Source organism: Elephas maximus, chromosome 7, assembly GCF_024166365.1.
Source record: "Elephas maximus indicus isolate mEleMax1 chromosome 7, mEleMax1 primary haplotype, whole genome shotgun sequence".
NCBI classification, from domain to species: Eukaryota; Metazoa; Chordata; class Mammalia; order Proboscidea; family Elephantidae; genus Elephas; species Elephas maximus.
Window position 1 is genome coordinate 111324235 of NC_064825.1, and position 23110 is coordinate 111347344.

The 23110-nt window shown below is 37.1% G+C and overlaps 1 protein-coding gene across 1 annotated transcript; it reads right to left on the reverse strand.

The window, feature by feature from the left end:
• Window positions 1–2112: 2112 nt before the first annotated feature.
• On the reverse strand, window positions 2113–4593 carry LOC126080363 (olfactory receptor 5D13-like). Its single transcript, XM_049891604.1, has 2 exons — window positions 4578–4593; window positions 2113–3083 (listed from the first exon to the last, which is right to left on the reverse strand). The coding sequence occupies exons 1-2, from the start codon at window positions 4591–4593 to the stop codon at window positions 2113–2115; spliced, it is 987 nt and encodes a 328-aa protein (XP_049747561.1).
• Window positions 4594–23110: the final 18517 nt, after the last annotated feature.

The window sequence follows — 23110 nt, forward strand, 5'->3', positions numbered from 1 at the left end:
TTACTGTTGCTTTGTGTAAATCCTCCATCCCTTCGACCATGTTCTTTTTTAAAATAGCTTTGGACGTTTTAGATATTTTTCTATTTCCATACATATTTAGTACCAGTATGTCAATTGTTTCAAATAAATTTTGATTTTGATTGGGGTTGTATTGAATCAGTAATTTGGGGGAAATTTACATCTTAACAGTGAATTTTGATCAGTGTATGTGTTATAGCTATCCATTTATTCCCTCTTAAATTTTTCTCAGGAATGTTTTAAAGTTTCCATTCTAAGGTCTTGACAAAGTTTGGTAATTTTATTCTGTAGATGTTGTTAGTTTCACAACTAGTTAATTTATTTTGTTTATATTTGATATTTCTATATAAGTGATAGCTTAATTTTAAATTTTTATGCTCAAAACTAGATTAGCATCAATTTAAATTATATTACTGTAAATTTAGGATCTAAACTGTAATAGCCAAGGAAATCACTAATAAAATAATTTTAAAAATATACAGAAAATAAAATTAAGATGAAATAAAATGAGACAGTAGAAAAAATTAATAAACACAAAAAGAGAGAGATTAGAAGCTTGGGAAAAAAAAATGATCCAACTATATACTACCTTCCAGAGACTTACTTTAGATCCAAAGATCCAAATAGGTTGAATTTAAAGGATGGAAAAAAATATTCCATGTAAATTGTAATCAAGAGAGAGCTGTGATGCCTATACTAATATTAGACAAAGTATTGAAGTACTTCCTTGGACCATTTGGTTGTGCATGACATATGGTGACAATTAAAAGTTAAATAAAGAACATAATGATATACTTATATACCATAATATGTTGAAAACAGTATTATATATTACTAAGTAATCAGAATAGAATACAGAAATCACTAATGACTATAGTGAGGTAAAATGTAATTTTTTTACATAGACATAAAATGCTAATGCTTTAGACAAGACAAGTAATATTTCACAGTTGGCAGTTAGATTAGGATCATGACACCTGTAAAATTACCAAGATATCTTCTATCGTCAATCATGACAAGCAGTGTCAGACAGACATTTCATTAAGTGAACCATACGATTCATTAATTTATAAAAACTTCTGTCAAACCAATTATAATTATGTTACATTTGTCTGAAATACCAGGGAAGGATATTTTCTATTAGGTAATATTTAGCATAAAATTATGTAGATTGAAATATTTGATCCAATTATTCATTCCTTTCTGTATCTATGCTCCTTGCCGTGTAACTCTTAAGTTCTACAAGAGACAGATATACTTCAGCCCTTGACTTTGGTCTCAGCTCTGTGATTGACATTGCATTATAAAATGTAACAGAAAACAGTTGCTTGGGAAGCTTTTGTTAATGCATGTTTCCTTTTGTGACTCAGTCACTGACATTGGAAGAACATACTCTAGCTACCCAGGTGGTCCAGGAAGTACCATAGATACATGAAACAGAGCTGTCCAATCAATGTACATACTTATTGCCCTGAGGTGAGTTCATCAGCCAAGTTCAGGCCAGATCGAATGGCCCCAAATATTAGCCAGTGATATTTTTTATTGTCTTAGTATACAGAAATGAAATAAAATTTACATTACCAAATAAATTTATCCTATCCATATTCTGGTAGAGGTATGTCTTATGCACACTTTAAAATGTAAAATGAAATTCATGCTTTTGAGTATATTTCATGCTTGAGTGATGAGCAGATCTTTGCTTACTCTGTTGGCTATATTGCACTATGATGTATCCTCTCACCTGCTAAGCTATACATTTTCAGAACATCTCTACAAACCCATTTTCAGAATGACTTCATTTACATGGGCAACTACGTGGTCATGTGTACAAACTCAGAAATCTTTAATTGTAAAACTTTAATTCAAGAGCCTTAATTTAAATAAACTGCACTCTAAATACTGTGCTACTTATCATTTTTCAACTAATTTACTAAGCTTTAAAGAACATTACTATTGGATGATTGATGAAATGGAGAGTTACATTAGACATTGCTTTGCTAATTTAATAACGAATCTGAAACAATACATCACCTAGAACACTTGAACAATTCTTCACGATTATCTGGAAAAGGAATAAATAAATCTTTACCAACTTTACAGTTTGTGACAGGGTAACTTGGTATTCACTATCTTCCTAGCTGCCTCCTTCACATCTTTGTTCCTGAGGCTGTAGATCAGGGGGTTCAGCATGGGGATGACCACTGTGTAAAACACAGAGGCCACCTTGACCATGAGCCATGAGCCCTTGGAGTTAGGCACACAGTAGAGAAAAAGGATGGTTCCGTGGAAGATAGAAATGGCAGTTAGGTGGGAGGCACAGGTGGAGAAGGCTTTGTGTCGCCTCCCAGTTGAAGGCATCTTCATGATAGTGATGAATATGAAAACATAGGAAGTAAGAATGATCATGAGGCTGCTTATTTCATTGAACGTGGCCGACACTAAAATGATCTTCTGACTAATGTAGGGGTCAGAGCAGGACATGGCAACAATGGCAGCATGCTCACAGACAAAGTTATTTATGAAATTAGTCCCACAAAAGGATAATGTTAACAGAAAATAGGTGAATGTCAAGGAACAGACTATGCTCCAAGAGTAGGAGGCAGCCACCAACAAGAAACAAAGCTTTGGGGACATTGCAACCGTATAGAGCAAGGGGTTACAAACTGCTACAAATCGATCATAAGCCATCACTGCCAACATGAATGTCTCTGTCACCACAAATATGCAAGCCAAGAAGAACTGTGTGATGCACCCTGTGAAGGAGATGGTTCTGTCTTCCACAACCAGGTTTTCTAACAGTTTGGGTGTAACTACTGAAGAGTAACAGAAATCAACAAACGACAAGTGGCTGAGGAAAAAGTACATGGGGGTGTGGAGTTTGGGGTTGATCCTGATGATTAAGATCATGCCCAGATTCCCAACAACGGTGACCATGTAGATGGTCAGGAAGACCATGAAGAGGGGCACCTGGAGGTCTGGGTATTCTGAGAAGCCCAAGAGGATGAACATGGCTCCAGCACTCCGATTTTCTTGTTTCCTGTTGAGAAAATAAGAAATCTGATTACCTTGAGGAAGAAAATAATTGAATTAGGCAGTATAAATTAACAAGAAGAAAAAAAGGCTTATTGAGTGTCTATGTAGATTTTGTGGGAAATTACATGTTTGCCACTGTTACTTTATTTGAATAGTTAGAACTTACTAATATCACATTACACAGTGAATATTAATTTTGTGAAAGAGGAATATTAAAGAACAAATTTGGAAGAGGAATAACAAAGAGAGTAGACTCGACTAATTACAATCAAGATCATTATCAAAGGCAGCTGGCTTCATAGGAAAAGCCACTTTGTCTCTTAGCATGAATCTGAACTTCTTGAAAAAAACTGTTTTATAGAAAAATACAGCTTAAGAATTTCTATAGGCTCTTCTGGTCCCTCCTTTTTAGCTATCAGCAATTAACTTAGAGCTGATTTTTTTTTTTTTTTTTTTAACAACACGGGAAAATGATCAAGGCAAAATTTTGTGGTTGGGCTATGTTACTTTTCTGAATCTTCATTATCCTACTAATCCAATAATCTCAACATATTCTATCACTCTGGAGTAGAAGTCTACTGAAATTTTTTGCTCATCACAAAATGCCCTTATAAATGTTATTTTTCAATGCACATCATATCATTCTTTGGCAGGTGCTCACCATCAAATGCATGTTGTGTCATCTTTGATAAAAATAGTTGAAGCAGTAGTTCATATAAATCTCTTCCTTTCCAACGTGGCATTAGGGAAAGATGGGTAAGTGACAAAGAGTTAAAACTGTGAAAGTACTGGACACTGCTCTTAAATGCTATCCTGCAGCACAAATTTGTATTGTTATCTCGAATCAAGTTTTAAGCTATGCAAAGAACAAATATCAGGCTAGAGACCAAACTCAAATACATACCATGGTATGTTTGATGCCATTGGGATAGAGGAAACCCTGGTGGCGTAGTGGTTAAGTGTTGCAGCTATTAACCAAAATGTTGGCAGTTCGAATCTACCAGGCACACCTTGGAAACTCTATGGGGCAGTTCTACTCTGTCCTATTAGCGTCACTGTGAGTCAGAATCAACTCGATGACAATAGGATTTTTTTTTCTTTTTTTCAAAGAAGTCTCTCAATTTTATTTTTAGAATTATTTTTAATAATTTTACACAACATGCCAAAATAATTTTCCATGATCACTTTATCCTGACAGTCAATGTCTTTTAAGATCCAAATGCTTTTATATAGTTAATGCATGTTGTCAGGGTAGCTTTTCCAAAACTGCCTGAGGTCTGTGCATCATTACTACTAACTTCTGCTTCTCTTATCATGCTGAATTTATCGAACTCTGTAAAGCAGTACATGCTTATTTGCATAAAGTATATTTTCCCATTTTGTTCTCTCTCTTTATTTTTCCCTCTACTATTATAGATATTACGTATTTTGTGTTATCATCTCTGTACTTACATATTTTAAGGTTTATAGATCACAATTACTATATATTGTATCCTATAATTTATAAATTTGTTGGTTATTGTTACCTTCTTTCTCAGGCATTGTAGAAACTTTTAGAACAAAACTCACATTTGATTATTCTCTATTAACTAAATGCCTCTTTCATTGCTGGGCACCTGATGAGAAAGCAAGGAAATTATTTGAAGGTAAGAATGTATAATGGCATAACACCTTGAGGCTTCTCCAAGCCAAACTGACTAAATTTTGATAGACATATGTTTTCATTTCTCGCAGTGATTATCATAACTATTTTACTTCTTAAGTGAAATAAAGCAAGTATTGAATAAACTCACGTAAATACTGAAGCACTTAGGTGATTCATTGACTGAATATTCCTTTGCTAAGATGGATGAACTCTGAGATTTCTCCTGATTAGTATTCTATTTAAATAGAAACAAACTGAAAAAGAATGAAGGAGTCCATAGAATGTAAACATTTCATTTTAATATTTCATATAAACAACCTTTCTCCAACCTATTAGGAAAAGCCAGTCTTAGCAGAGAGTGAAAAGCACCTCAAGCAGCTAATTTCTGGCACCAAACTGTGTCAGATATGTGTCGTCATGGCCACTGGGATGTGGGCCAAAGAGAATATCATGGAAACACTGCCTCGGAGGCCACAATCTGAACAATTAGATGAAACACTGTCCCATGTGATTTCTTGCTGTGGATTATTTTTTTTAAGCTCTGGGGACATTTGTGTCATTAGCTTTAGCCCATTCATCTTTAAAATAAGTAAATAAATAAATGAACCAGACTGAATCCATACTGATTTTATACACATGTAAACTACACAAACATGCAATGAAAAAACTCATTTGTAAAACATCAGTCAGGTTGTTTATTTTCTTTATTACTAATCATTTCATTTTATTTTCTCTTATTATTGTAAAATTTATATTTTTTATTTCCATAACCAATTATATTGCAGGAATATACACAAATATAATGGATTTTAAACTTCAAAATTCTAGATACCCTTAGATTTTATGCAAGTTATCATGATGCCTGTGAATAGAAAGTTTTAATGCTTTCCCTCCTTGCATCATGGCTACATTTTTCTTGTTTAAATGCAGCAGTTGAGATTGACAGGAAAATGTGGAACAAAAATTATGAGAGTGGACATCTTTGCCTTACTCTCAATATTAAGAGAAAAGCAATCAGTATTTAACATTGAAGTATGTCAAGTATAGGCTTTTGTATAGAAATTCTATCATTTTTAGGAAGGCTCTATTTCTGGTTTAAGCACAATATCGTTGTTGTTGTTAGGTGCTGTCAAGTCTGTTCCGACTCATAGCGACCCTTTGTACCACAGAACGAAACACTGCCCAGTCCTGAGCTGTCCTTACTATATTCGTTGTTATGCTTGAGCCCATTGTTGTAGCCACTGTGTCAATCCGTCTCATTAAGAGTCTCCCTCTTTCCCAGTGACCCTGTACTTACCCAGCATGATATCCTTCTCCAGGGGCTGATCTCTCCTGACAACAAGTCCTAAGTAAGTAAGATGCAGTCTCGCCATCCATGCTTCCAAGGAACATTCTGGTTGTACTTCTTCCAAAATAAGCACAAAATCAGTGCACTAAAAAGGAAAAGTTCATGATTTTCTCAATAGACACGGAAACAGTAATATCCCAAAATTCAACATTCACTTTTTATAAAAAGACTCTGAAAACTGGGAACAAAAGGAAACTTCCTCAACCTGATAAATAACATCTATGAAACATACCACAGCTAACATTGTATTTAGTGTAGAAGACCGAATGTTATCTTCCTAGGATCAGGAAAATGTGTCAACTCTCACCTTTTCCATTCAGCATTGTCCTGGAGGTTTTAAACAATGAATAATGCCAATACATAAATAAATAGAAGTCATCCATACAACATGATCTTTTACAAATAAAATCCTGTGAAATCTACATAAAAAGTCATTCAGAATCAAACTATGTTTAACATGAAACCTAAATGGACACAATTCAATTTTATTTTTATATTTTATCAAAAATCAATAAGAATTTATATTAAAATATAGTTCCAATAAAATCTCATAAATATTTGACATTATAGATAAATCTGACAAATATGTGTAGGATCTCTGCATGTAAAACAACAAAACATTAAAGAAGACCAAAATCAATGAAGAGCTACATGACATTCATGAATTGGAAAATTCAATACTATTAAGGTGTCGTTTCTTTCTAATTAACATATAAATTTCATGCAATCACAATAATAATCCCAACAGGCTTTTTGTATACATAGTCAATGTAATTCTAAAATTTCTGGTCTATAACCTAGAAATAACTCCAAGAACATATACAAAAATGATGTTTGGCAAGTGCACAAATGCAATTCAGTGAAGAAGGAGTAATACTTTTAACAAATAGTACAGAATCAGTTGGATATCCACATGCGAGAAGCAAAACAAAAAACAGACTTCAATCCGTAACTTACACCATTGTCTTAGTTGGATAATGTAAAAGGAAGACAGAAGAATTGATGCATTTGAACTGTGATGTTGGCAAAGACTGCCAAAAGAGGAAACACTCTTAGAAGAAATGCAACCAGAATGCCCCTTGGAAGGGGGAATGGCAAGACCGAATTGTTAACTTAGATATGTCATCATGAAAGAAAAGGATATTAGTCATCTAGTGCTGCTATAACAAAAACACAACAAGTGGATGGTTTTAACAAAGAGAAATTTATTTCCTCTTGTAAAGTAGGCTAAAAGTTCAAATTCAGGACATCAGCTCCAGGGGAAGGCTTTTTCTCTCTTTTGGCCTTCTCATCAATCTTCCCCTGAACTAGGAGCTTCTCTTCGCAGGGACCACAGGTCCAAAGGAAGCACTGTGCTCCCAGCACTGCTTTCTTGGTGATAGGAGGTCCCCCTTCTCTGCTTCCCTTTCCTTTTATGTCTTGTAAGATAAATGGTGGTGCAGTCCGCATCCCACAGAAACTCCATTCACATTGAATCAGGGATATGACCTGAGCAAGGGTGTTACAATACAAACCTAATCCTCTTTAGCATAAAATTACAATCACAAAATGGAGGAAAACCACACAATACTGGGAATCATAGCCCAGACAAATTGATACACACATTTTTGGGGGGACATAATTGAATCCATGACAACCACAAAAAATTAACTCAATATGAGTCATAAACATAGATGTATAATGTAAAATTATTAAACATCTAGAAGAAAATACTTGTCTCCTTGAGGAAGAAAATTTTTTTTTTTTTTATTCCTGTACCAAAAACAATTCATTACTTTTTTTTAATTGATAAATTGGACTTTATCCATATTGGCAATTTCTGTTTGTTGAAAAACACTGTAAGAAAATGAGAGACAAGCCACAGAATAGTAGAAAAGATTTTTTTTAATAAATTTTATTGACCTTTAAGTGAACGTTTACAAATCAAGTCAGTCTGTCACATATAAGCTTATATACACCTTACTCCATACTCCCACTTACTCTCCCCCTAATGAGTCAGCCCTTCCAGTCTCTCCTTTCATGCCAATTTTGCCAGTTTCTAACCCTCTCTACCCTCCTATTTCCCCTCCAGACAGGAGATGCCAACACAGTCTCAAGTGTCCACCTGATAAAAGTAGCTCACTCTTCATCAGTATCTCTCTCCTACCCATTGTCCAGTCCCTTCCATGTCTGATGAGTTGTCTTCAGAAATAGTTCCTGTCCTGGGCCAACAGAAGGTTTGGGGACCATGACCGCTGGGATTCCTCTAGTCTCAGTCAGACCATAAAGTATGGTCTTTTTATGAGAATTTGGGGTCTGCATCCCACTGTTCTCCTGCTCCTTCAGGGGTTCTCTGTTGTTCTCCCTGTCAGGACAGTCATCGGTTGTGGCCGGGCACCATCTAGTTCTTCTGGTCTCAGGATGATGTAAGTCTCTGGTTCATGGGGCCCTTTCTGTCTCTTGGGCTCATAGTTATCATGTGACCTTGGTGTTCTTCATTCTCCGTTGATCCAGGTGGGTTGAGACCAATTGATGCATCTTAGATGGCCGCTTGTTAGCATTTAAGACCCCAGACGCCACACTTCAAAGTGAGATTCAGAATGTTTTCATAATAGAATTCTTCTGCCAATTGACTTAGAAGTCCCCTTGAGCCATAGTCCCCAAACCCCTGCCCTTGCTCTGCTGACCTTTGAAGCATTCAGTTTATCCTGGAAACTGCTTTTGGTCCAGTCCAGTTGAGTTGACCTTCCGTGCATTGAGTATTGTCCTTCCCTTCACCTAAAGTAGTTCTTATCTGCTAACTAATCAGTAAATAACCCTCTCCCACCCTCCATCCCTTCCCTCCTCATAACCACAAAAGTATGTGTTCTTCTCAGTTTATACTATTTCTCAAGAGTAGAAAAGATTTTTAAATGGCACATTTCCCCCAAAAAAAAAGTTGTATTCAAAAATTCATAAGTAACCCCTAAAAACCCATTAATACTAAAATAAATGCAATTTGAAATGAGGAAAAGATTTAAACACCTATTTGAAGCTTCATTTTGAGATTTTTGAGAGCTCCATCTGGAGGTTTTTTGATAAAACTGCATTTCTTGATTGTATTAATGTGTTTGTTTCTCCTTTTTTGTCTCCTGTTCTTTTCTGTGTTAACTAACAAAAGAAAATGAGAATAATAATAACAAGAATGACAAATACCGCCCACCACCCTCAGTTGGGAACCCTGCTCCATACTTGGTTCCAATATTGGTCAGTATTTAGAAAAATGGCACAATCTCACAAAGGGCTATGAGGCTCAACAGTGGACGCTATGGGGAATTTTTCCCTTACAGGGAAATTTTTCCCCTACAGGGAAGTTTTGATCTGGCTAAAATATTATGTTTGAGATGTAAACTAGAAACTCAAGGGTCTCGTGTAAAGCAACCTCAATGGGAATTTTTTTTTTTTTATCTTGAGATATCTCAATGACATCATCACATATTTGCCTCCATACAGGAAGTAGTGTCTAAAAAAGTCAAACAAATATAAACATTGCAAAAAACGTTGGGAGACAGTACAAAATTAGACTCGGTCAAATCACTGCCTTCCAATCTCTAGCCAAAACCAAAAAACCAAACCCAGTGCCATCGAGCCGATTCCGACTCATAGCGACCCTATAGTCAGACTTAGAGAATTTGATTTTGTCTGAAATGCCATTTGGTAGCTCAGAAGATATTGGATCCACCAGGCCCTTGGTGGTTAAACAAGGCCAAGGCAGGAACCCTGAGGTCTCCTTCCACTCATGGTCTAAGGCTGAACTTAGTGCCATTGTAAAAGAGTTCCTTGATCCAAGGGAAAATCCTCACAAATTTATCCATGAATTTAGGATATGAGCTGAAATATAGGAGCCTGGTGCCCCTGATATCTATAATAAACATGTTGTTAGGTCCTGGTGATACCCATCGGTGGATGGAAGCAGCAAAATGAGTAGATTCTGAAAAAGTTTTCAGCATCCTTATAGGTGCTTCAGAAACCCTGGTGACACAGTGGTTAGGAGCTCAACAGCTAACTAAAAGGTCAGCAATTTGAATCCACCAGCTGCTCCTTGGAAACCTAGGGCAGTTCTACTCTGTCCTATAAGTCACTATGTGTTGGAATGAACTCTATGAAAATGGGTTTAGAAGTGCCTGGAGTAAAACTATTAAAACAGAAACCATGAAATTAATATATCTTACAGACTGATTCTTCAAAGTTTTCCCTCCAAAAATCAATTATGCAAAATTTCAAGCTGTCAATCAAGAAAAAGATGAAACTATTTAAAATTATAAAAATAGGCTAACTAAAATATATATAGAACTTTGAGAGTTAAAAAAAATTACTGGCTCACAGGCTACAGAGGCTGACAAATCCCAAGATCTGCAGGTAAGCTGGCAGGCCACTGGCCCTGTATATTTCATGTCCTTGATAAGGCAGTAAACTCTGCAATTCCTCCAAGAATGCAGTATTGCTTTTGCTTTACTATTTTCCTAGGTAGGGCCAGTTCTAATTGCTTTCACTTGGTTCTTCCTACCATAATAGCCCTTATTCCACTAGTCAGCAATCTAATGCTAGGGTTCTGCCAGGAGCTGAGTATGTCTATTCCAATTATGCACTCTGTAACTGGGGAAATCACTACAGGATGGGTTCAGGGAACAACTGGACATACTGTGAGACAGACATAAGCTAAGATTCTATTAATAACTTGGTCTCCATGTGTCCTTTGTCATGGATTGAATTGTGTCCCCTAAAAATGTGTTATCAACTTGGTTAGGCTAAATTGTATGGTTGTCCTCCATTTTGTGAGTGTGATTTTATGTTAAAGAGCATTCTGGTGGGATTGTAACACCCTTGCTAAGGTCACATCCCTGATCCAATGTAAAGGGAGTTTCTCTAGGGTGTGGCCTGCACTACCTTTTATCTTACAAGAGATAAAAGGAAAGAGAAACAAGCAGAGAGTTGGGGACTTCATACCACCAAGAAAGCAACACAAGGAGCAGAGCGCACCTTTTGGACCTGGGGTCCATGCTTCTGAGAAGTTCCTTGACCATGGGAAGATTGAGGACAAGTATCTTCCTCCAGGACCAACCGAGAGAGAAAGCCTTCCCCCTGGAGCTGACGCCCTGAATTTGAACTTTTAACCTACTTTACTGTGAGGAAATAAATTTCTGTTTGTTAAAGCCATCTATTTGTGGTATTTCTGTTATGGCAGCACGAGATGACTAAGACCTCCTCACTATGACTGGTGGACCACAGCGACATTTTCAGCCTCCTGCAATTAGTATCGGTTTAGAACCAGTATCTAGTAATTCCCCCAAAATTCTGATTACTTCCTTTTCCCCAGTGAAAAATCTCTCTTCTGAAAGGCCGTAGATTCCATTGGGGAAGTTTATCAGAAAGATTAACAATCTAAATTTTTGCCATTGTTCTGGGATCATTCCTCAAGGAGATCGGACCTCCCCTTCATTAAAGCGCTGTGGGTCTCTAAAGTCTGTAAACTTGCTCGAGTCTGCAATTGATTTAGGGGCCATGACTCTCTAGTCTGACAAATCAAGTTAGATGCTGTTCACTTGACTTAGGTTTCTTCCAGTTGTACAGAATATCAAGGAAATATTTATTAGATTTCCTGTCTATTCCATTCCTAGGAACACCAGGACTAGGTAGCCAAGGCCATGAGTCCACACGAGTCAGACTCTTCTGATTACTGCTTTGACTCTGCTATCCATTACAGTGGAAACTCTGGTGGTGTAGTGGTTAAGTGTTACAGCTGCCAACCAAAAGGTCAGCAGTTCAAATCCACCAGGTGTACCTTGGAAACTCTATGGGGCAGTTCTACTCTGCCCTATAGGGTCATTATGAGTTGGAATTGACTCAACAGCAGCAGGTTTTTTTTTTTTTTTTGGATCCATTACTATAATCACATCCACCTTGCCTTTGTCATTTGAGTGCCACTACTTAGCCCGTACCACTACGTAGTCAAATCAGCCCCATTGCAGTTAGGTGTCTTACTCAGTTAGTGCAGTTTCCACTGTCAAATCTGACTTACATAAAATAGCAATCACAGCAGTCTTCAGGGATGCTGGGGTTCCCTTCACAAATTTGTTCCTCACTGTTTTGATAAAAGGCATGTCTTCTGTGTACTTCACGTGTGGATCTCTAGGTCCAACCTGATAAATCCATTCTAACATGCCCACTCTTCTAAGCATTGGGTACCCTCTTCTACTGTATACCAAGGCAGGTCTGATACTTCAGCTTGATTTAGTGTAGGCCACTGCATATTCCATGCTTCAGTGAACCAACCAAATAAACTATTAGGTCTTTTCCTAACCTCTCGGGCTGAAACATTGAATGAAGAATCTGTGCTTAGTGGGCTCATATCAATAAACTCAGGCCGATGTATCTTTATGTTACTTGCACTATTATCCCACACCGTTAATAGCCATTCCCACATATATTCCCCAGATTTCTCTTTGTGTACATTAGAAAATCCAAGCAGTTCTTTTGGAATGTAGCATACCTGCTCCTGGGTCAGATGTTGTACTTTACCTTTTGGGCTTGCTGGGACTTAAGTCTAGTTATAGGTCTAGAAGCCAAAATGGGTGGTAGGGATGAGTTTTGAGAATATTCAGCATTGTCTTGTAAGGCATCTGCCTCAAGAGATGCCCCAGGAAATGATTCAGACAAAGCCTCTTCAGACACAGCTGGCTTAATCTCACCAGATGGGGGTGGAAAGGCTAATAGTTTTACTGGGGAGGGCAGCTTAGCAGGCAAAGATGGAGTAATCTCGTCAAGTTTCAGGATCCCATTGCTTCCCAATCAATGCCTCATTTTAACTTCAGGCATGACTCAAGGTTGGGAATTCAGTTGGTGGTGTAATTCAACCACTTTTAAGATAAGACTCTGGGTTTGATTTTCAGCGATATCAGCTCTGTTGCTATAAGAAATAAGGTTTTTTTTTCAAGGCACAAGTGGAAACTTTGAAGCCATTTATGCAGTGCTTGAGCTTTGACTCTGATGCCCCTAACTGATCTCTTTCTTTTACTTCTTTTGCCAGTGAAAGTAGGACCAACCAGTCCAGTTCCTTATAATTCTCATTCTGACAAAATTGTAGAAAGGTATCAAACATGTGATCATCCAGAGCCTCACCACTCACCAATACCTGATCTATTGATGGTGACATTTTGTGTATTTCTTTTACCACTTCATGGCACGGATTAGCAGTGCCCTTTTTACTACTGGAAGCAAAGTTATTAACATCTTTAAGACTAACCAGACTTGAGAATCAAATTAGAAAATCATACTTACAATTTAGTTTCTCTAGAACCACTCTCGGTACCAAATGCCTTAGGCTGGATTCTCTAAAGAACCAAAAGCAGTGAAGCATCTATATATACATATTGAGAGATTTATACCAAGGTAATGGCACACACTGTTGTAGAACCTGGAAAGTCCCAAGTCCATAGTCCAGGCTGGAGGCTTCTCATGACTTATGTAGCTGCAGAGGCTGGTAAACGATAAATCAGCAGGTCAGATAAAAGGCTTCTGACTCACAGGTTGTAGAGGCAAACAAAATCCCAAGATCCGCAAATAAGTTGGCAGGCCCCTGGCTCACAGACTACAGAGGCTGACAAATCCCAAGATCAATAGATAGACTGCTAGCTCAAGTCCCAAGAACCAGAAGTCAGATGAACAGGAGTTAGCTACAGAATCCAGAGCAAGCAAAAGCCCATGAGAATGTCCAGAAAATCCACCTATATTGGATGCAGGTCACATTCCCAAGAAAACTGTCCTTCAACTGATTGGCTAAGCATAGCAGATCCCATCATGGAGGTGATCACATTATTATATGACTACTAAACTACATCATAACTGCCAAACCACTGAGAATCATGGCCAAGCCAAGTTGACACACGACCTTAATGACCACACTTTGGAACAGCAAAAGAAAGAGACTAAAGGAAAAAAACAAAGAAAAATGAATGGCTGTCCAGTTGCAGCAGTTACAGAAACCTGTGGGAGCAAAGACAAAGCAAGGGAATTCTCTTACCAGTAATGATGCTCCCATGTTTTTGTTGTTGTTAGGTGCCATGGAGTCGGTTCCGTCTAATAGCAACCCTATGCACAACAGAACAAAACATCCTTACACTTGTTGTTATGCTTAAGCCCATTGTTGTAGCCACTGTGTCAATCCACCTCATTGAGGGTCTTCCTCTTTCTGCTGACCCTGTATTTTGCCCAGCATGATGTTCTTCTCCAGGGACTGATCCCTCCTGACAACATGTCCAAAGTATGTAAGACGCAGTCTCACCAACCTTCTAAGGAGCATTCTGGTTGCACTTCTTCCAAGACAGATTTGTTCGTTCTTATGGCAGTCCATGGTATATTCAATATTCCTCGTCAACACCACAATTCATAGACATCAATTCTTCTTTGGTCTTCCTTATTCATTGTTCAGCTTTCACATGCATATGATGCAATTGAAAATACCACGGTTTGGGTCAGGTGCACCTTAGTCTTCAAGGTGACCCCTCTGCTTTTCAACGCTTTAGAGATTTACTCAATGCAATGGGTCTTTTGATGTCTTGACTGCTGCTTCCTTGGGTGTTGATCATGGATCCTGTGGTCTGCAACTATTGCAAGAAACCTGGTCACTTTAAAATGAATTGTTTTAAGCTTTAGAATAAACGAAATGTGACTCCAGTGCCACTTTTAGAAAAATCAATGTGATGATGCTCCGGGAAACTTATAGAGGCTTTGACAATATTCCCCTTGTCCAAATTGGGGTGGGGGGAGAGATAACTCTCCAAGTCCATGGGGAGCCTTTTACTTTTACTTTCCTCGTGGACATGGGTACAAGACTGTCAGCAATCAACCCTACATGTTTGCAAAGGCCTCTTCCTGGAGTACTCAGACTTCTTCTGTCATAGAAGTTTTCAATGAGAAAACATTTAACCCATTCTTTACCCATACCCGTTATATAGGGCCAATAGAAACCTAGTACCCATTTTGTACTAAGCAATCGTACACATCATTATTTGAAAAAAGACCTATATGGAGTTTCTAGAAATGAAAAACAAAACAAAAATAAATAAATCATCAAAAACAAAGATGATCAATGAGCAACCATATTATGATGAGGTAGTATGGGGGAAAAAGAAGCATCTTTATTTTCAGTGAAGTTTAAGCAAAATTTAGTGAGTCTTTCAATTTTGAAGGTAGGTAACAAACGAGAGTACTATCAACACCACCTCTGAGGATAGTAATCATAGGTATTTTTATGTAACATATAGATTATAAAATATCTAGAGATACTTGCATGCTTATTCCTGTTTCCAAATTACAACAGCTTATAGATGTGTATGTAGAAATTGTTATCTAATACATCAATGAGGAAGTACAACTATTATTCTATCACAATTTTGTGTTTTTAATACCCTTACTTTGGTATAATGCGTTGAATATGAAATTCAAAATATTACATACTATTTATTTAAAAGGAAACCCTGGTGGTGTAGTGGTTAATTGCTATGGCTGCTAACCAAAAGGTTGGCAGTTCAAATCCACCAGGCGCTCCTTGTAAACTCTATGGGGCAGTTCTACTCTGTCCTATAGGGTCGCTATGGGTTGGAATCGACTGGACAGCAGTGGGTATTTATTTAAAAAACGTGTTTCTAAGATGGGTTCATAAACTCAACCAGGATGCTGAAGGGGTTCATGGCTTCTGTACCAAAAAATGTTATTACAGAAACTTACTATTTCATGACAAATACAAGGAAATTATAAAAAATACAGCAAGGAAAGATAGAGAGTTGAAGAAAAACTTAAAATAAAAGTTACCAAGAATAAATTCACATATGTTGTAATAAAGTACCTGAAGGAGAGATATAAAGAATACGAAATTTGGAGGAGAATACTGGAAGAGGTGAGATTTTTGCCTTGCAAAAAAAATTACCATTTTTTGATGTATGTATAAATGTACATTTGCCATTTCAACATCTTTTTCATGTAAAATTCAGTGACATTGATTACATCCATCATATACAACCATCACCCCTCTCTACTGCCACAGTTTTTCATTGCCTTTAACCAATGCTCAATGCCGTCTAATCAATTTTAGCAATTCTCTTGAGTGTTAATTGATATTTCATTTACTTTTCCATTAAGACATATGATGTTGGAACATTTTTGTGTGATTATTCTCAGCCTATATAGTTCTTGTGAAATGACTGTACGTTGGTCCATTTTAATTTGGTCAATTGTCTTGTTATCAATGATTTGAGGGGGTTCTTTATTAGTCCTAAGTAACTAACAGCCATATATGTTGTGAACGTTCACTCCCAGTCTGTTTATACTTACTTCTAATCTATGGGCTTCCTATTCATGTCCTTAATGATATATTTTGGTGATGACAAATTTGGATTTTAGATTAAGTCACATTTATCAATTATCACAGAGATAGACCTGTATGTTTTATTCCAGTCGCTGGAGATGTTTGCTAAAGTGTGTAATGCATTTTAAATTATTTTTTATGGAGTGAAGTAAAGGATAAGATTATTTTTTTCCATCCAGTTACCGTGTTTTCCCTGGCACATTTTAAAAATCAGTTACATACTGGTTTATACCTGAACTAAATTTTCTGTCTTTTTCCTAAAATCACACTTCCTGTGTTTACTGTTACTGTTGTTGTTGTTACATGTCATCCAGTCAGTTGACTCATAGCAACCCTATATACGACAGAACCAAACACTACCAGGTCCAGTGCCACCTTCATGACCATTGTTATGTCTGAGCCCATTGTTGCAGTCACTGTGCCAATCCATCTTGCTGAGGATCTTCCTCTTTTTCACTTTTTTTTTTTTTTACCAAGCATGGTGCCCTTTTCCAGAGACCTATCCCTTCTGATTACATGTACAAAGCATGTGAGACGCAGTCTCGCCACCCTTGCTTCTGAGGAGCACTCTGGATCTGCTTCTTCCAAGATGGTTTTATTTGTTGTCTTGGCAGTCCATGGTTTATTTTAAATATTCTTCACCAACACCCGTAATTCAAAGGCATCAATTCTTTGGTCTTCTGTATTCATTGCCCAGCTTTCACATGAATATGAGGTGATTGAAAACACCATGGCTTGGGTGAGGCACACCTTTTTCTTCAAGGTGACAGCTTTGCTTTTTAACACTTTAAAGAGGTCTTTTGCAGCAGATTTGCTCAATACAATATGTCTTTTGATTTCTTGACGACTGCTTGCATGTTGTTGTTAGGTACTTTCAAATCGGTTCCGACTCATAGCAACCCTATGCACAACAGAACGAAACACTGCCCCGTCCTGCGCCATCCTTACAATCTTTGTTATGCTTGAGCTTATTGTTGCAGGCACTGTGTCAATCCACCTTGTTGAGGGTCTTCCTCTTTTCCACTGACCCTGCACTCTGCCAAGCATGATGTCCTTCTCCAGGGACTGATCCCTCCTGAAAACATGTCCTAAGTATGTAAGAACGCAGTCTCGCCATCCTTGACTATAAGGAACATTCTGTCACACTTATTCCAAGGCAGATTTGTTCATTCTTTCTGCAGTCCATGGTATATTCAATATTGTTCGCCAACACCACAATTCAAAGGCGTCATCTCTTTTTCGGTCTTCCTTATTCATTGTCCAGCTTTCACCTGCATATTATGTGATTGAAAATACCATGGCTTGGGTCAGGCGCACCTTAGTCTTCAGGGTGACATCTTTGCTCTTCAACACTTTGAAGAGGTCCTTTGCAGCACTTTTGCCCAATGCAATGCGACTTTTGATTTCTTGACTGCTGCTTCCATGGCTGTTGATTGTGGATCCAAGTAAAATGAAATCCTTGACAACTTCAATTTTTTCTCTGCTTATCATGATGTTGCTCATTGGTTCAGTTGTGAGGATTTTTGTTTTCTTTATGTTGAGGTTTAATCCATACTGAAGGCTGTGGTCTTTGATCTTCATTAGTAAGTGCTTCAAGTCCTCTTCACTTTCAGAAAGCAAGGTTGTGTCATCTGCATAATGAAAGTTGTTAATGAGTCTTCCCCCAATCCTGATGCCCCGTTCTCCTTCATAAAGTCCAACTTTTCTAATTATCTGTTCAACATACAGACTGACTAGGTATGGTGAAAGAATACAATCCTGACGCAAACCTTTCCTGACTTTAAACCAATCAGTATCCCCTTGTTCTGTTCAAACAACTGCCTCTTGATCTATGTAAAGGCTCCTCATGAGCACAATTAAGTGTTCTGGAATTCCCATTCTTCTCAGTGTTATCCATAGTTTCTTATGATCCACACAGTCGAATGCCTTTGCATAATCAATAAAACACAGGTAAACATCCTTCTGGTATTCTCTGCTTTCAGCCAGGATCCATCTGACATCAGCAATGATAACCCTGGTTCCATGGCCTCTTCTGAAACCGGCCTGAATTTCTGGCAGTTCCCTGTCGACATACTGCTGCAGCTGTTTTTGAATGATCTTCAGCAAAATTTTGGTTGGGTGTGATATTAATGATAAAAAAAAAAAATTGTTCTATAATTCACACATTCGGTTGGATCATCTTTCTTGGTAATAGGCATAAATATGGATCTCTTTCAGCCAGCCAGGAAGCGTCTTCCATATTTCTTGGCATAAACAAGTGAGCACCTCCAGCGCTGCATCTGTTTGTTGAAACATCTCAATTGATATTCCATCAATTCCTGAAGCCTGGTTTTTCGCCAATGCCTTCAGAGCAGCTTGAACTTTCTTCAGCACCGTCGGTTCCTGATCATATGCCACCTCTTGAAATGGGTGAATATCGACTAATTCTTTTTGGTATAATGACTCTGCGTATTCTTTCCATCATCTTTTGATGCTTCCTGCATCTTTTAATATTTTCCCCATGGAATCCTTCACTATCACAACTCGAGGCTTGAATTTTTTCTTCAGTTCTTTCAGCTTGAGAAATGCCAAGCGTGTTCTTCCCTTTTGGTTTTCCATCTCCAGCTCTTTGCACATGTCATTATACTTTACTTTGTCTTCTCTTTGATATCTTCTGTTCAGTTCTTTTACTTCATCAATTCTTCCTTTTTCTTTAGCTGCTCAATGCTCAAGAGCAAGTTTCAGAGTCTCCTATGACACCCATCATGGTCTTTTCTTTCTTTCCTGTCTTTTCAGTGACCTCTTGCTCTCTTCATGGATGATGTCCTTGATGTCATTCCACAACTCATCTGGTCTTCGGTCACTAATGTTCAATGTGTCAAATCTATTCTTGAAATGGTGTCTGAAATTCAGGTGAAATATACTCAAGGTCATATTTTGGCTCTCGTGGACTTGATCTGATTTTCTTCAGTTTCAGCTTGAACTTGCATATGCACAATTGATGGTCTGTTCCACAGTTGGTCTCTGGCCTTGTTATGACTCATGATATTGAGCTTGTATAGGTGTTGATTATTGATCCAAGTAAAATGAAATCCTTGACAATTTCTTTTTTTTCTCCATTTATCATGATGTTGCTCATTGGTCCAGTTGTTAAGATTTTTTTCTTTACAATAAGGTGTAATTCATACTGAAGGCTGAAGTATTAAATTGTCATCAGTAAGTGCTTCACGTCCACTTCACTCTTAGCAAGCAAGGTTGTGCCATCTGCATTATGCAGGTTGTTAGTCTTCTTCCAATGCCGATGCCCTGATCTTCTTCATATAGTCCAGTTGTTCCGATTATGTGCTCAACGCACAGATTAAATACATGTGGTGAAAGGAGACAACCTGACACACAGTTTTCCTGACTTTAAACCACGCAGTATCCCATTGTTCTAACAACTGTCTCTTGACGTATGCACAGGTTCCTCATGAGCTCAATTAACTGTTCTGGAATTCCTGTTCTTCCCAATGTTATCCATAATTTGCTGTGATCCACACAGTCCAATGCCTTTGCATAGTCAATAAAACACAGGTAAACATCTTTCTGATATTCTCTGCTTTCAGCCAGCAGTCATCTGACACAAATGCACGTCATTATAATACTTTACTTTGTCTTCTCCAGCTGTCCTTTGAAATCTTCTGCTCTTTCACTTCATCATTTCTTCCATTTGCTTTAGTTACTCAATGTTCAAGAGCAAGTTTCAAAGTCTCCTCTGACACCCATTTTGATCTTTTCTTTCTTTCCTTTCTTTTTAATAACCTCTTGCTCTCTTCATGTATGATGTCCTTGATGTCATTCCACAACTTATCTGGTCTTCTTTCATTAGTGTTCAACATGTCAAATCTATTCTTGAGATGGTCTCTAAATTCAGGTGGGATATAGTCAAGGTTGTACTCCTAATTTTCTTCAGCTTCAACTTGAACTTGCATATGAGCATTTAATGGTCTGTTCTGCAGTAGGCCACTGGCTTTCTTCTGGCTGATAATATTGAGCTCTTCCATTGTCTCTTTCCACAGATGTAGTCAACTTGTTTCCTGTGTATTCCATCTGGTGAGGTCCATGTTGGCGAAAAACAGTATTTGCAATGAAGAAGTCATTGGTCTTGCAAAATTCTATCATGCAATCTCCAGCATTGTTTCTATCGCCAAGGCCATATTTCCCAACTACCAATACTTGTTTCCAACTTTCACATTGCAATCACTAGTAATTATGAACGCATTCTAATTGCATGTTTGATCAATTTTAGAATTCAGAAGTTGGTAAAAATCTTCAATTTCTTCATCTTTGCCCTTAGTGATTGGTGGATAAATTTGAATAACAGTCGTGTTAACTGGTCTTCATAGGCGTATGGATATTATCCTATCACTGACAGTGATGTGCTTCAAAATAGATCTTGAAATGCTCTTTTTGATGATGAATGCAATGTCATTCCTCTTTAAGATGTCATTCCTAGCATGGTAGACCATATGATTGCCCTATTCAGAATGGCCAATATCAGTTCATTTCAGCTCACTAATGCCTAGGATATCAATGTTTATGTGTTCTGTTTCATTTTTGCTGATTTCCAGTTTTCCTAGATTCACATTTCCTACATTACACATTCCAATTATAAAGATATTTGCAGCTGTTTCTTCTCATTTTGAGTTATGCCACCTCAGCAAAGAAAGCAACAGTAAATACCCCCCCCAACCTGACAATTTCTTGCAAAGTAGGGGCTTGCATGTTGCTGTAATGCTGGAAGCTATACCACTGGTATTGTTTTGTAGCAAACCTTCCAACCTTTAATTATTGTCTTCTTTTTTAAAATAGCTTTGGGTATTTTAGATATTTTCATTTCTATACATATTTAGAACCAGCATGTCAACTTTTTCAACTAACTTTTGATTTTGATTGAGACTGTATTAAATCAATAATTTGGAGAGAATTTATATCTTAATATTCTGATCAGTGTATATGCTGTATCTCTCCATTTATTTCCACGTAAACTTTTTCCCAGTGATGTTTTCAAGTCTCCACTCTATGATCTCTACAAGGTTTAGTAATTTTATTATTTAAACTTAGTATGTTTTACAACAAATTTTTTGTTTATATTTCATATTTCTATAAAAAGGATGTTTTCACTTAAATTTTTTTCTGTTCATGAAAATAAGCTGGTATCATTTCAAACTAGTTCTATAAGTTCATGATGTTAATTATAATCCCCAAGGTAAAAAACATACAGAAAAAAGATGAAGATAAAATCAAAATGGCATACTAGAAAACAATGAATAAACAAAAAGGAGAGAGATAAGAATGGAGAAAAAATAAGCCAACTACAAGCTGTCGTCAAAAGACTTACTTTAGATCCAAACATACAAATGGGTTCAATATGAAAGGATGGAAAAAGATATTTCATACAATTTGTAATCAAGAGAGAGCTGTGGTACCTATACTTATATTAAACAAAGTGTTGTTGTATTTCCCTGGAACATTTACTTGATTGTGTATGGCATCTGGTGACAATTAAAAGTTAAATGAGAAACACAATACTATTTTTATATATCATGGTATGTTGAAAAAAGTACTATATGTTGCTAAGCAAACAGAATAGAATACAAAATATTCTAGTAATGGCTTATATTGAAAGAAAATACAATTTTTCACATAGGATAAAATGCTCATTCTTTATACAAGGCGAGTTACATTTCATACTTTGCAATTAGATTAGGATCATGACACTGGAAAATTTATCAAGATATCATCTAACTTCAATCACAACAAGCAGTGTCACTCAGCAAAGACAGTCATTTCATAAAATGATCCATTACTTTATAAACGCTAGTGTAAAACCAATTATAGTTATGTTACATTTATCTGAAATATCAAGGAAGGATATTTTCCATGGGGTAATATTTACCTTAAACTTACGTAGATTGAAATATTGGATCCAATTATTCGTTCCTCTATGTATCTGTGCTCCTTGCCATGTAACTTTTAAGCTCTACAAGAGGCAGATATAATTATTCAATCCTTGACTTTGGTCTCAGCTATGTGATTCATAATGCCTAGGAGAATATAACAAAAACAGTTGCTTGAAAAGCTTTTGTTAAGGCATGTTTCCTTTTGTAACTCAGCCACTGACATTGGAAGAGCATACTCTAGCTACCCAGGTGGTCCAAGAAGGATCACAGATACATGAAACAGAGCTGCCCAATCAATGTACACACCTATTGCCCTGAGGTGAGTTCATCAGCCAAGATCAGACAAAATTGGAGGACCCCATGTATTAGCAAAGCATAATATGTTTGACTCTCTTAGTATACAGACAGAAAATAAAATTTATATTACCAAATAAAATTTAAGCCATCCATATTTTGGACCATGTTGAGGCAGAGATATGTCTTATGTGCATATTAAAATATGAAATTAATATTTTCAATATGTTTCATGCATGAGTTTTGAACAGGTAGATCCTTGTTTACTATGTTTACTGTATTGTGCTATGATGTATCCTCTCTCTTGCTAAGCTATACATTTTCAGAACATCTCTATAAACCGATTCTCAGAATGACTTCATTTACATGGGTAGCCACATCACCATATGCACTAACTCAGAAAACTTTAATTGCCAAATTCTGATTCAAGAGCCTTAGTTTAAGTGAACCGAGCTTTAATTACCATCTTA